A 16,192-nucleotide genomic window follows, 5' to 3' on the forward strand; every position below is an offset into this window, starting at 1 on the left:
CCAAAGGTGGGGTAACTGGGTAGTCTAAATACAAACACTGTTAATCCCTTCTTGTCAATCCCATGCCTCACTCCCACTCTCTCTTTTCTCCTGCAATTCTCCAAAGACAGCAGGACAAACTGGCCTCCTACTTGTGAGCAAAAGAAGCTGCAGCATTTTCTGCCTCGATATGTCAGTTACTAGTTCCTCCATCTGCTTTCCCTATCCGGAAACTTTTTGAAATCTCTTGTCTGCCAACTTCCCATATGTTGTTGTGGGTTTATATTTTAAAAAATTACTCATTTTCATGAGAGCACAGGAGGGAGAATATTTTGACTTTTTAAAAATAGAATTAGTTCTTGGTTTTATTTGATTCCTTTTTTCTTCTACTTTATTAGTTTCTGTTTATCTTTGTTAATTCTTGCTTCTAATTTTCCAATTTCTGAAAAGTAGATATTTGGTTAATTTTATCTTTATTTCTTTCCTTCAAAAATCCCCTTGAAATAAAAAATAAGAAAAAATTTGTAGCAGAGCTACACAACCTGTGTGTCATTTCCATATAGACTAATTGACTATCATAGAACTAGAAAACCTGGAATTTTGTTTCTCATTATTTAATGTTTGCTAGTCTTTGAAGAAACATTTTGTTGTGTTCTGAGCATATCAGAGTCACTTAAAAATTTTTTTTAATTTTTATACAATTTTTAAAGGTTACTTGCCATTTACAGTCACTATAAAATTATTGGCTATATTCTTCATGCTGTGCAATACATCATCGAGCCTATCTTATACCCAATAGTTTGTACCTTCCACTCCCCCTCCCATGTGTCCCCACCCCACTTTCCCCCACGTTAACCACTAGTTTTTTCTGTATATCTGCTCTTTTTTTTTTTAAGAAAAAAAGATAATTTAGGTTTTATTATAAGAAGAAGTTCTGCTCATCTAAGGCACCTTTAGAAATGAATAGTCAGCCCACAGATTAGGGAAAATATTCACAGTATATGCTTAAAAAAGAACTCATGGCTGCAATATATTTTTAATAACTACTACAAACCAACAATAAAAAGAAAAACAACCCTATTTTTTTTTTTTTTTTTTTTTTGCGGTACGCGGGCCTCTCACTGTTATGGCCTCTCCTGTTGCGGATCACAGGCTCCGGACGCACAGGCTCAGCGGCCATGGCTCACGGGCCCAGCCACTCCACGGCATGTGGGATCTTCCCGGACCGGGGTCACGAACCCGTGTCCCCTGCATTGGCAGGCGGACTCTCAATCACTGCACCACCAGGGAAGCCCCAACCCTATTTTTTAATGGGCAAAAGACTTGAACAGACATTTAATAAGAAAATGTAGGTATAGCTGATATCACATGTAAAGATGCTCAAAATCATTAATCATTAGGAAAATGCAAATTAAAACCACAATGGGGTACCATTTCACACCTGTTAGAGTGGCTAAAAGTCAAAAAGTATGCCAGTACCAAATGAGGATGTGGAGCAGTTGATCCTTGTATATCTGCTCTTAACCATTACGTTCTGTGGCGTCTACAAAGTATTTATGACTACATTTTTTTGGTTAATATTCTATTTTGAAATAATTTTAAATTTGTGGAATTGTCATAAGAATGAAACCAAGAAATCTCATATATTCTTCAATCAGATTACCCGATTGTTAACGTTTTACCACATCTGCTTATCACCTAATATGCACATACCCACATAAAATTTTTTCTTAACCATTAAGAGTAAGTTGCATATGTTACCCCAACCTAAATACTTCTGTGTGTATTTCCTAAAAACAAGGACCTCTTCCTAAGTAAACATCCATCAATATTAGGAAATTAACCTTAATAAAATACTATCATTTAATCCATAGATACAATTCATATTTCATTGGTTGTCTCAATAATGTTCTTAGTAGCAGAAAAAAACAAAAGCAGAAACTTTGCCCCATCATCCCCCTTCCTTTCTGGTCCAGGGTTACAAGTTTTACTTAGTAGTTCTCTCCTTAGATTCTTACGATCTCAAACCATTCTTCAGTTTATCCTTGTCTCATTTCAGATTTTCTAATTTTCCTCCATGAATAGATTCAGATTTTGCATTTTGGGGAGAAATATCACAGAAGTGATGCTGTATTATTAGTGCATCATACCAGGAAGCATGTGGTGTTTTGTTCCATTACTGGTGATGTTAACTTTTATTACTTGGTTAAGATTGTCAGTACTATGTTTCTCTACTCTAAAGTTAATAAATATTTTGTACTTTTATTAATTAGTAATAAGTATTTTGGGAAGAAGTAATTTGATACTCCATAAATATCCTATCCTTCATCCAACTTTCACTTACTAGTTTTAGCATCCATTCTTGATTCTTCCTGCATTAATGTTCATTATCCCAGATCTAGCCAGAGAAAACTCCTTTTGATCTGACTTCTGTGTCCTTTTGATATGTCCCTGTTATCCTTTAGATACTTCCTTACTTTCTCTCACAAGATTTTCCAGACTCATATTGTTCTTTCCCTACTCCAGTCCTAGAATCAGCCATTTCTCCAAGCTGCATGTGGAGAATAGTATTTAGAAATCATGATTAGGTCACCGTATGTACACATTGCTACTGAAGTGACATTGATTCTGGGCTCTCTGGACAGTTAGTATGCGTGTGTGTGTGTATCTGTAATAACTGTATATGAAATGTATATATATTTCATATATATGAAATGTATATATATATGCGTAAGCATATACATTTATATCCAGATATACATCTATCTATATACATCTATAGTTTTATAAAACTGTTAAGTTTACACTGATACCTCTGTTCTAGTGCAATACCATGGGATTTATTCTACCCTTCTGCTTTTAATATTTGTACCTTGCTTCTTCAACTGTGAGGAATCTGACTTCAGTTATTCCTAGTACATTTATTTACTTGATCTGTATCCCTGTATGTAGCCAATATCCTGACCCATGGACCTTCTTGACCCTGGTTCCACTACACATGTGGCCACACAGGCTGACTTGCTCCTGGTTCCTATGACTACATTTTAAAGTAATATTTAACTACTTTTTATTTTCTCGTTTTCTTTATTGTCTAGGTCTTCCAAGATTTTCCAGCCAACCAGAACCTTCTTCGGTTTATGTTGGGAACAGTGCAATTCTGAATTGTGAAGTTAATGCAGATTTGGTCCCATTTGTGAGGTGGGAACAGAACAGACAGCCTCTTCTTCTGGATGATAGACTTACCAAACTTCCAAGTGGAACACTAGTTATCAGCAACGCAACTGAAGGAGATGGGGGACTCTATCGCTGCATAGTTGAAAGTGGTGGGCCACCAAAGTATAGTGATGAAGTTGAATTAAAAGTTTTTCCAGGTATTAGTTTATTATCAGCACTGACGGTTTTATGTTTATTAATGGATAAAAATTGTTCTGTTAGAATTTTTTTAATAAACACTGTTACAGGTGTGGAGTGAGATATTAATGTCAGCATAAAGAGTTTCAGTTTCTTACAGGAAGACAAAAGAAGAAAACATACCAGACAGATTTTTAGCAAATGTGTTGGTCAGTAAGAATTTACCAAGCAGTAAAGTATGTTCAGTATCTGTGGTGTTTTTCGTGGCCAAAGAAACATTAGCTCTGTGTCTTTTGTCAAACCTCTATCTTCTGCTCTCTCCCCCAACAGCATACTTTTTATAGTTCTCTTACCTCCCTGTAATAAGGTTGTCTTTATAGTTCTCTTACTTCCCTGTAATAGGGTTGTTTTTATAGTTAAGTCTTTTTACTTGTCAGAATCAGAGACTCACTCAGGCTGGTTCATATAAGGGATGGGCAGAATAGTAACTGTTAGTACAGCATCTCTAGAGACACTGGTGAGCAAGAGTTCTTGGATCTTTGTGATGCTCCCCCATTTTAATGAATGCTCCTCTTTCTGTCTTTCCTTCTCTTTGTGGGTTCTCATTCTTTCTGCCCTTACTGGCTTTCCTCATAATCTGTTTTGTGCATCTTTTCTCAGCTCTGTAACTTCTGCTTTCTCGTGATGTCCTCTCACTTGTGGCTCATCATAGTCCCTCTACCCTCTTGGTGTTTCATGACCTTTCAGCTTCTGTTCCCACTGCTACATGCCTTATTCTTTCCATATTTCTCATTTCAAATCTGAGTTGGACCATCCCTACATTGTTTGGACAGTTTTTATATATAACCATTTTGTAGGCATGTTTTTAGCCTATGGATTGGCTTGCAAAGGGAGGCCAATGTTATCCAATGTTATGAGCAGCCACTCTTGAGAGTATTCCTAATGGGCCTTGAACTGATTTTTTAAAATGCAGTTTCTTCCTTTGTCATCGTCGTTCTTGCTCGTATCATTCCTATCCCAGTGTATTCTCAGCTCAGCAGCCACAGTTATCTTTTAAGATGTTTATTAGATCATGTCACATCTTTGCGTAAAACCTCCTAATGGTTTCCCATCTCAGAGCAAATGTTAAAAGTCCTTGGCCTGTAAGGTTTTGTATAACCTTAATGCCACCTCCCTCCCCCATCTCTCTTCTTACATCTCATACCCTTCTCTCCCTCACTCTGTGATTGTTGCCACCTTATGTTTTTAGAACACTCCAAACATGCTCTTGCTTTAGGGTCTTTATACTTGCCATTTTCTCTGCCTGGAATCCTCTTCCCTCAGATATCTCTGCCTGACTCACTGTCTTATCTCTCTGCTCAAATATCACTTTATCAGTGAAGCTTTCTTTGACCACTGTTTAAAACAACAGTTTTCCATTTGTGCCCCAGCGCTTTCTCCTTCCCCCTTCATTTTACTTGAGAACGTATCACCAGCTGACATACCATGTCTTTTATTTGTTGTCTCTCTCCCCTTATTAGTATGTAAGCTCAACTAGGGCAGGGAATTTTATCTGCTGCCAAGAATGGTAACTGGCACATAGAAGCCAATAAATATTTGTTCAGATTTGTTTGTTTTGATCAAAATTTGATTAATTCTAGGTAAATAGTTCAAGGTGAAAGAGAACTATTGCTATATAGCGATGTCTTCCTGCCTACTTCCTGACTTGCTTTTATGTGACAGAGGGCATATTTGATAGCAGAGAGGTCATATTTTTTTCTCTAAATCTGTGGTAGCAGTCAGGCAAATCCTAAAACCAGATTCAAGTAAATAAGATTCTTGGTGTCAAAAGGATGAGCCACCATGAAATATCTGAAACAAAAAGTACAGAATGTTTTGTTTACTTAACGGAGAGCTATGCTTGTAAAGCATAGTCGTCTTGAATAATGCAAACTGCTAATCTCCTATAAAATTTTTGGGAAGACATTGTTCTTGGTGTGTTGGTTAGGAGGCTGGGATGGGTTGATGTCAGTAATAGAAGCATGTTTTATGGTTGGTTACAGAGATGAGAGCAGTGTCAGCCTTAGAAGCAAGGGATTCCACCACTGAATGGCTGACTTTTAAAGGCATTGGTTAAACTCATTGGTTGGCTTTCAAAGGCATGTTCACTGAAGCGAGTTGTACTGAACTATTAGACAGTGTTTACTTGTTACCATAGCTACAGAACTGTCATCGATTGGTTACATAACTTTAAGGCCAGCTCTGGTGGTTGTTACCATGGCTATAGAACATCTTTTTCTAAGAGTATGGGGATAAGAGTCACATCTCTTTGCCCGAGAACAGTCTTTTTTCTCAAAACTTAACATTAGAAATAGCACCCCCATCTAGTAGAGAACCCTATCTTCTACCCCACGAGTATGGCCTTTTCATATACTCATAAGAGGGCAGCTGTATGAAGTGAATACACGTATAGTGGTAGCCTGTTAGTTGCACCATTATAAAATCAAAGGTTTGACAGTCTAAGTGAGAAAGTCAAAGCGATGAAGATCAAAGATTTTCAGAAGTAACACACAGGTGTAGGGAAGGAAAAGAAACCACCTATGGTATCCCTGTGAGTGGGGAGGATACTGCTAAGGGTCCTGAGCTTGATCAGTCTTTTTTCTGTTTGTACCACTCATGAAGCATTTACTTTATGTTACCTTTTAAAATGAAGGGGATTCATGTCAGATCTCACTGAGATGACCAGTAAGCACATTGAAAGCAGGAGCTATAACTTATACATCTTTAAGGCCCCCAGAGAGCCTAGCACAAAGTTTTGCACATGGAAATTATTAAGAAATGTTTGCTAATTTAAATGGAATTTTCTTGTCACTTTTGCTTAAACTATTTTGTTGTATAAAGCCACACAGACTGAATAGGAATTTGCCATTCTTTATCATTAAAGTGGTAAAGTGCTTTCTTAATTATTGTCTTTTGTTTAATTTTTTTTTTTTAGATCCTGAGGTTACATCAAACTTGGTATTTTTGAAACAACCTTCTTCCTTAGTCAGAGTCATTGGTCAGAGTGCAGTGTTACCATGTGTTGCTTCAGGACTTCCTACTCCAACCATTAGATGGATGAAAAATGAGGAAGCGCTTGACACAGAAAGGTAAAAATGTCTGCCTAAAAGCCTTTTCAGCCTTAGTGTGAGACTTGGTCTGATCTTATTTGGGACTCTTGATTAATTTTAAAACGATTATATCTTTCATTTTTATTTAACTATATCATGATGCTCATTTATCATTCTTGAAATATGTTTATATTGCTGTATATGATTAGGATGTTTAAAGAAAAAAATGCTTTTAAGATATTAAGGGATAATTATTCCATTGTTTTTTTCTGAGCTGCAGTACACTTAAATTCAGGCCTTAGGACCTCCTTCCCTAAATTGTTGCAAGAGTTTCTGATCCTGACTACCTGAGACGTCTCACTTACTCTCATGTGCATTTTGTCGATAGTAGTTTTTTCCTTTACTTAAACAATAAAAGAAAATGTATTCCTCATTCTTTTGTTTTTGCCTTTTAAAATCATACCAGCTTCCTTGAATGATCACAAATTTTTCATTTTACACACCAGCCTTTTCTGTTGACATCAGCCACCTGTCATCTCTCCCAACCCCCCTCCTTACTTCCTTAGGTAATGGATACTTTTCTCAGTTGTATTTTGGTAAGAGAACTGAGGTGGTGGTGGTGGTGGTAGTTAGGTATGTTTTGTTTACAAAACAAAGTCATTTTGTGCATTGTAGGATGTTTAGTAACATCCCTGGCCTTTGCCCATGAGATGCAATAGCACTCCCAAGCTGTGACAACCAAAAATGTTTCTAGATATTGCCAGATGTCTCTTGGGGAACAAAATTGTCCCCAGTTGAGAAGCAATGTCCTAGAGCAGTGCTTTCCAATAGAAGTGTGATGTAAACCACATATATAATATTAAAATTTCTAGTATACACACACTACTAAATATACTAATTTATGCAGTGTACAGGTGAAAGGGAAATTTAGTTCTACCAAAACAGTGAAGTTTGTGTTTCATGCTGCTTCAACTTTTACATTTAAATAAAAATTAAATAAAATTAAAATTCTGTTCCTGAGTCAGTCTGGCCACATTTCAAGTGTCAGTAGTCACATGTGGCTAGTCGCTATTGATTTGGACAGAGCAAGTATAGAGCTTCGCAGTTGAGTAATTCAGAGTAAGCAGATAATCTTAATTTGTGTCGTTCAGTAAACAAGACATGGAAAGGGATATCTGACTAGTCAGCTTGGTGATCAACCTTTACTGATCAGTGGGGATGCTAGAATACAATCAGATTGTTCCTCGCATGTTCCATTAGCAAAACTGATAGTATCATCTTTAGTATCATCTGATTTCTTGCTGAACACCCATGCAGGCACCAACTTCTGCCTGTATTTTACTTCCTTTTTTCCCCACTCTTTTTCCCAGCTAAATATTATGCAAAGAATTTCTAAGACTTCAAAGGAATTATTTTGAACTTACACTACCTGAAACATAAGGAACCTTAAAATAGGGGATACAAATTTCAAGCTCTTAGAGTAGAAATTTTAATTGGCTGCATGTTAGAACAAAGTATCAGGAATGGGAAAGCTGAGCTAGGTTATTTTTAAAACTTTTATATTTCATAATCATAGAAGTACATTCTGAAGATAAATAATGATATAAGAGTTTGATTTCTTAAGTAAGAAATAAAAGTGAGAATTTCTGTGATTCTTATTTGTTTCTACAGTAATTATTCAACAAATATTTATTGAATGCTGATTACGTTAGGCCCTATTCTAGCAGGGAATAGAGTAGTGAACCAAATAGAGGTTTTTGCTCTCACGGAGCTTGTATTCCAGTGCTGAAGAGTCAGGCAATAATCATATGAACATATGAAATTTTAGTTTACGATAAGTGCTATGAAGAAAATTAAGGCAAATTTAGTAATTTCCTAGTAATATTACTTTGAATTTTAAGGATAAATAGGAGACATAAGATTGAGTAGACTGTTTCCAACCTTGAGTTCTGTAGGCTTCTGAATACTTGCGTTATATGGTAGAAAAGTCTGAGAAGCATTGCTTTGATATATCACTGTCTCAGGAAGCTTCAGAAGAATATAAGAGCAGGACAGTGTTGGTGTTGTTCACATTGATGTTTCCAGACCCTAGCACAGTGCTTGGCATATAATTGGGTAAGGATAGTGGTGACCAATATATTTTGGTTGAATATCTGAATGTAGTATAGGAAAATGTAAGTAGATGAATGGAACACAAGAGTGCTTCAGGTTAGATGCAGGTAATTACTCAAAATATCTCTGTTTCTCCCAGGGCCTTATGAGATATATAGATGGACCTTAGTTAATAAATTGTTTAGACTTCAAATTAGAAAGAAATTTAGAAATGGAAAGAAAAAAGTGGCTAGAAATCCAGGTAGTAACTGGGCTGGGTCTAGTAAAAAAAAAATCTTAAATTATTGGACATCCTTCTCTATCGTTAATTTTAAGACCTCTTTGAAAATGAATATTTTAAAACATTTCCATGGCTTTTATAAATGTCTTAAGAATTGATATATTTACTTAATCTTTTGATCAGATTTGTTCCGATTCAAACCAAACATAGGTATTGAAGTGGAGGTGGTGGTGGAAATGTATCCCATTCATTGAGTAGTTTTGTTTGAAAGGGGGAGAATTTAGAAAATACAGATGCCAAAGTGCAAGGTGACTGACAGCAAAATGTAATTTAGTAATTAAATAATGTTATGTTTTAGTGGAATGATAGATTAGAACCCAGCTGCAAAAGAACAGGTTATAGTTATAAAGATGCTTAATGTTATTACAATTGACAATAGTAGAAAAATTAGAGTATTTAAAAAACAAGTAGAGGACTTCCATTTCTGGGAAGATTGAGTAGTATTTTTCTGTATTCTTCCTGCTAATTACAACTAAAAACTCTAGCCATTATATGTAAAACAAACATAAGAAGACTCTGAAAGATGGAGAGAGGAAGATTGACTGGCTAGGGGCTTTTAGACCGAAGGACCACCATGATGGTGTGTTCCCTGGTTTTTGTTTTTGCCTCATATGTCCCAGCTTGCGCTGAAGAAGCTGATAACTTGGAAACACCACTAGGCATAAAAAGAAAAGCTCTACCAAAAGTGTGCTCTCTCTAGCCAAAAGACCAGGAAAGAGGCAGCCTGGCAAGATAAAAACTTAAGACTATAATCACTCCTACTCCAGCCATACACCACATAAGAAACTGTGGCCCCATCCTCTCCCATGCCAGCAAAGGCCAAGTGGGAGGCCTAGACTTCCACCCTCACCAGGTTGTAATGAGGTCTCCCATCCTCCCTGCTATATGGTGTCAGAGGCTAAGTAGAGAGCCAAGATTTTCATCCCCACTGGGAAGTATTGAGGCCCCCACCCCTGCTGTATCAGTGGAGACACACGGGGAGCCTGGACTTTTATCCCACCTGGCAATAAGAGACACTCCTTCCCAACTTCCCTTTTCCACTGGAGTGGTATCAGAGGAGGCCTGTGGAGAGTCAGGACTTTCAGCACCATGTAGCATTGACACCCTCTCTTCATGGTATCATTGGATGCCATGTGGGGAACAGTAATGAGTTACTGTTACTGCACCCAGCCAGGGGGGCAGTATCAGTGGAAGCCTGGTGAGGAGCCAGAACTCCCAACCCTGCTAAGGGGTAAAGAGGAGTCCCTACTTCACCCTCAGGTATCAGTGGAGACTGAGTGTAGAACCTGGACTTCTACCTCCACCTGACATAATGAGGTGGCACCTCCCCTTTCCTCTGGGTGTCAGAAGAAGCCAGCTGAAAACAAAAGGTTTAGTAAGATCCAGAGTCTTATAATATGATGCCCCAAATATCCAGATTTCAGTTGAAAATCACCCATTCATACCAAGAACAAGGAAAATCTCAAAAGAGAAAAGACAGTCAATTGATGCCAACACTGAGATGACAGGTCTTTGAATTACCTGACAGAGATTTTTAAAGCACCCTTAGGGTAGGCTTATTCCTAGGTATATTATTCTTTTTGTTGCAGTGATAAATGGGAGTGTTTCCTTAATTTCTCTTTCTGATTTTTCATTGTTAGTGTATAGGAATGCAAGAGATTTCTGTGCATTAATTTTGTATCCTGCTACATTCATTGATTAGCTCTAGTAGTTTTCTGGTGGCATCTTTAGGATTTTCTATGTATAGTATCATGTCATCTGCAAACACTGACAGTCTTACTTCTTTTCCAATTTGGATTTCTTTTATCTCTTTTTCTTCTCTGATTGCTGTGGCTAAAACTTCCAAAACTATGTCGAATAATAGTGGTGAGAGTGGGCACCCTTGTATTGTTCCTGATCTTAGAGGAGGCAAAAGACCTGTATGCAGAAAACTATAAGACACTGATGAAAGAAATCAAAGATGATACAAAGAGATGGAAAGATATACCATGTTCTTGGATTGGAAGAATCAACATTGTGAAAATGACTATACTACCCAAAGCAATCTACAGATTCATTGCAATCCCTATCAAATTACTGATGGCATTTTTCACAGAACTAGAACAAAAAATTTTACAATTCGTATGGAAACACAAAAGACCACGGATAGCCAAAGCAATGTTGAGAAAGAAAAATGGAGCTGGAGGAATCGGACTCCCTGACTTCAGACTGTACTACAAAGCTACAGTAATCAAGACAGTATGGTACTGGCACAAAAACAGAAATATAGATCAGTGGAACAAGATCGAAAACCCAGAGACAAACCCACACACATATGGTCACCTTATCTTTGACAAAGGAGGCAAGAATATACAATAGAGAAATGGCAGCCTCTTCCATAAGTGGTGCTGGGAAAACTGGACAGCTACATGTAAGAGAATGAAATTAGAACACTTCCTAACACCATACACAAAAATAAACTCAAAATGGATTAAAGACTGAAATGTATGGCCAGACACTATCAAACTCTTAGAGGAAATTGTAGACAGAACTCTCTTTGACATAAACCACAGCAAGATCTTTTTTGACCCACTTCCTAGAGTAACGGAAATAGAAACAAAAACAAATGGGACTTAATAAAATTTAAAAGCTTTTGCACAGCAAAGGAAACCATAAACAAGACAAAAAGACAACCCTCAGAATGGGAGAAGATATTGCAAATGAAACAACAAAGGATTAATCTCCAAAACGTACAAGCAGCTCATGCAGCTCAGTATCGCAGAAACAACCCAATCCAAAAATGGGCAGAAGACCTAAATAAACATTTCTCCAAAGTAGACATACAGGTTGCCAATAAACACATGAAAAGATGCTAAACATCAATAATCATTAGAGAAATGCAAATCAAAACTACAATGAGGTATCACCTCACACCGGTCAGAATGGCCATCATCAAAAAATCTGCAAACAGTAAACGCTGGATAGGGTGCAGAGAAAAGGGAACCCTCTTGCACTATTGGTGGGAATATAAATTGATACAGCCACTATGGAGAACAGTATGGAGGTTCCTTAAAAAACTAAAAATAGAACTACCATATGACCGAGCGATCCCACTACTGGGCATATACCATAATTCAAAGAATTACATGTACCACAGTGTTCATTGCAGCACTGCTTACAATAGCCAGGACATGGAAGCATGTCCATCGACAGATGAATGGATAAAGATGATGTGGAACATATATACAATGGAATATTACTCAGCCATAAAAAGGAACGAAATTGAATTATTTGTAATGAGGTGGATGGACCTAGAGTCTGTCATACAGAGTGAAGTAAGTCAGAAAGATAAAACCAAATACTGTATGCTAACGCACATATATGGAATCTAAAAAAACGGTATTGATGAACCTAGTTGCAGGGCAGGAATAAAGATGCAGATGTAGAAACGGACTTGAGGACCTGGGATGGGGGGGCAGGGGGGAAGCTGGGATGAACTGAGAGAGTAGCATTGACATATATACACTATCAAATGTGAAATGGATGGCTAGTGGGAAGCAGCTGCACAGCACAGGGAGATCAGCTTGATGCTTTGTGATGATCTAGAGGGGTGTGATAGGGAGGGTGGGAGGGAGGCTCAAGGGAGGGGGTTATGGGGATATATGTATACATATAGCTGATTCACTTTGTTGTACAACAGACACTAATACAACATTGTAAAGCATTTATACTCCAATAAAGATATATTTTAAAAAGATTTTTAACAGTCATCATTAAAATGCTTCAACAGGGAATTATGAACACACATGAAACAAATGGAAAAATAGAGTATCTCAGCAGATAAATAGAAAGTCTCTTCAAAAAGAAAGAGAAGACTTAAAGGAGAACTAAATGGAAAATTTTGAACAAAGACAATAACCAAAATAAAGAAAAACTCAATAGATGAGCTCAGCAAGAGACTGATGGGACAGAGGAAAGAATCAGTGAACCGGAAAAAAAAGGGAGAAGACACAAATGATCGGTATTAGGACTGAACCAGGAATGCCACTACAGACCCTCGCAAACATCAAAAGGATAATAAGGGAATACTATACACAACTATACATCACGTAAGTTTGATGACTTAGACAAACCATATCCTCTAAAACACAAACTACCACATCTAACCCAATGTGAAATAGATAAATTGAGTAACCCTCTTACTCTTAAGTAGATTAAATTTGTAATTTTAAGCCCCCCCAAAAGTCTGCAAGTCCATATAGTTTTATTGGAGAATTCTACCAGTGTTAAAGAATTAAAACCAATTCTACACAATCTTTCCAGAAAATAGAAGAGAAGGAATTGAAGCTATTATTACCCTGTTAACAAAACCAGAGAAAGATAGTACAAAAAGGGAACACAACAGACTAGTATCCCCCATGAATATGAACATAAAAATTCTTAACAAAATATTAGCAAATAGAATTCAGCAATAAATAAAAAGTTATATGTTCTGTAAGTGTGGTTTGTTCCAGGGATGCAAGGCTGACTTAGTGTCCCCGAATTAATCAGTACAATCCACCAGAATTAAAGAAAAAAAGGAAAAACCTAAACCTGATCAGATTAATCAGTGGAGAAAAAGCTGCTGACAAAATTCAACACCCATTCATTATGTTAAAAAAAAAACCCTTAGAAAAATAACTTCAGAGCATCCACAGAAACCTACAACTAACATTATACTTAATGGCAAACAACAGTATTTCCCCATCAAGATGAGGAACCAGTTAAGGAAGTTCACCATCACAGTGCTAGAAGTTCTAGCCAGTTCAATAAGACAAAAAAAGGTATATAGATCAGAAAGGAAGGCATATAACAGTCCCTATATGCACATATGTCTATGTAGAAAATCCTAAGGAATCCACAAAACTTACAACTAAGAAGTGAGTTCAATAATGTCACAAGATACAAGATAAACATAAAAATCAGTTGTATTTCTGTATTCTAGCAATGAACATGTGAACACAAATTGCAAATACAGTAGCATTTGCAGTCACTCACATCTTAAGTGTAAATTAACAAAACTTGTTAAATTTGCATACTAAAAACTATAAAATGCTAATGAAAGAAATCAAAGAAGAGCTAAATAAATGGAGAGACATACCATGTCCATGGATTAGAAGACTCAGCATAGTAAAAACGTCAGTTCTCTTCAAATTTATATACAGGTTAATTCAATTCTTGTCAAAATCCCAATAAGATTTTTTGTAAATATAGATAAAATTATTCTAAAATTTATATGGAAAAGCAAAGGAGCTAGAGTAGTTAAAACAGTTTTTTTTTAAAGTGGGAAGAATCAGTCTATTTGATTTTAAGACTTACTATGTATCTACAATAAAAAAGACTATATGGTGTTGATGGAAAGATAGACCGATATATCAGTGGGATAAAATAGAGAATCCAGATATAGATCCATACAAAAATTCCCAACTAATTTTTGACAAAGATCCAAAAGCAATTCAGTGGAGGAAAAGTAGCCTTTTCAACAAATGCTACTGGAATAACTGGACACCCATCCATAGACAAAAACCTGAACTTCAAGCTGAGTCTCATACGTTATGTAAAAAATTAACTCAGAATAGATCATGGACCTAAATGTAAAATATGCAACATGAAATTTTAGAAAAGAAACATAAGAGAAAATCAGGATCAAGGCCTAGGCAAAGAGTTTTTAGATTTTACACCAAAAGCACAATCTATAAAAGGAAAAATTGAAACTGGATTTCATCAAAATTAAAATGTTTTGCTCTGTGAAAGACCCTGTTAAGAGGATGAAAAGATAAGCTACAGAGTGGAGAAGATATTTGCAAACCACATCTCTAACAAAGGAATATTATCTAAAATGTGTAAAGATATCTCAAAACTCAGTATTAAAAAAAAGTATGTAATTTAACTAGAACATGGGCAGAAGGTATGGATAGGTGGTTCACCAAAGAAGATGTACAGATGGCAAATAAGTACAAGAAAAGTTGTTTAACATCATTAGCTATTAAGGAACTGCAAATTAAGACCACAAGATATCACTACATACCTATCAGAATACCTAAAATTTTTTTAAAGTGACAATACCAAATGCTGTCAAATATGTGGAGAAACGGGATCACTCTGACATTGCTGGTAGGAATGTGAAATGGTACAGCCACTCTGAAAAACTGTTTGACAGTTTCTGAAAAAAATATGTTGCAACTGCCATATGACCTAACATTTTACATTCTTGGGCATTTATCCCGTATAAATGAACTTATGTTCACACAGAAACCTATACATGTATGTATATAGCAGCTTTATTCATAATAGCCCCAAACTAGAAACAACCCAGATGTCCTTCATTGAGTGAATGGTTAAACAAACGATGTCTATCCATACTATGGAATTACTCTTAAGCAATAAAAGGAATGATAATTGCAACAATCTGGATGAATCTCCAGAGAATTATACTGAGTGAAAAAAGCCAATCCCCAGAGGTTACATATTGTATGACTATTTACGTAACATTCTTCTCGAAATGACAAAATTATTGAAATGGAGAACAGATTAGTGATTGCCAGGGGTTAATGAGGGAGGTGGTAGAGGGAGGGAAGTGGGTGTGGCTGTATGTAAAAGGACAATATGAGGGATCCTTGTGGTGGTGGAAATGTCAGTCTCCTGGTTGTAGTTTTACTAGATATTACTGTTGAGGGAAACTAGGTAAAGGGTACATGAGATGTCTTTGTATTATTTCTTAGTACTGCATGTGAATCTACAGTTCAAAATAAAAAGTTTAAAGAAAAAAGAAATGAGAGCATGTAAGGTTAGCTTTCACCTACCCTTCCTTTCCTGCTGTTTTAGAGGAAGAGGGTGTGTAAGAAGTCCTTTTGTGCTCTCGATATTATTGTTTTCCATTCTCTCCAGCGAAATGTCTATTTCTAATTTCCTGGCAAGTTCTTTTGGTATACCATTTTGTAGAATTACCATGTTTTATGTCTGTCTTTCCCACTCAGTTGCATGACAGTACTGATTTTGTTTTTGTTCACTGCAGTATCCCAGCTGCTACCTGACATATATAGGCACACCAATAAAGAATTGTTAAATGAATGATAAATCCCTCTCCTTTATCATCCAGCTTCTTAAGAGTGGTCATTACTTTATGCCTTCTCTTTACCCCTCTTGTTACTGCCATAATTCATCCTCTTTAATTCTGAACCATTACACTAACTTCACAACTTCTAATCTTTTGCCCACTCCTCACTCCTCTTGTTTCCTCACTAAATCTGATCTTGTTATTGATCTGCTCAAAAGCCTTTCCCTTTTGCTAAAGAAATGTCTCCTTAGCACAGCGGTCCCCAACCTTTTTGGCACCAGGGGACTGGTTTCGTGGAAAAAAATT

General features: G+C 36.6%; 1 protein-coding gene across 4 annotated transcripts in view; it reads left to right on the plus strand.

Annotated features, from left to right (window-relative positions):
• The window catches only part of NEO1 (neogenin 1), a 239,684-nt gene that overhangs the window by 72,221 nt on the left and 151,271 nt on the right, over positions 1–16,192 (plus strand). For all 4 annotated transcript variants that reach the window (XM_065871044.1, XM_065871046.1, XM_065871047.1 and 1 more), the window contains exons 3-4: positions 3,075–3,350; positions 6,305–6,458. In XM_065871044.1, the coding sequence (XP_065727116.1) occupies positions 3,075–3,350; positions 6,305–6,458 (430 nt within the window). The remainder of the gene's footprint in view (positions 1–3,074; positions 3,351–6,304; positions 6,459–16,192) is intronic.

This window comes from Phocoena phocoena, chromosome 2 (assembly GCF_963924675.1).
Source record: "Phocoena phocoena chromosome 2, mPhoPho1.1, whole genome shotgun sequence".
Lineage (NCBI taxonomy): Eukaryota > Metazoa > Chordata > Mammalia > Artiodactyla > Phocoenidae > Phocoena > Phocoena phocoena.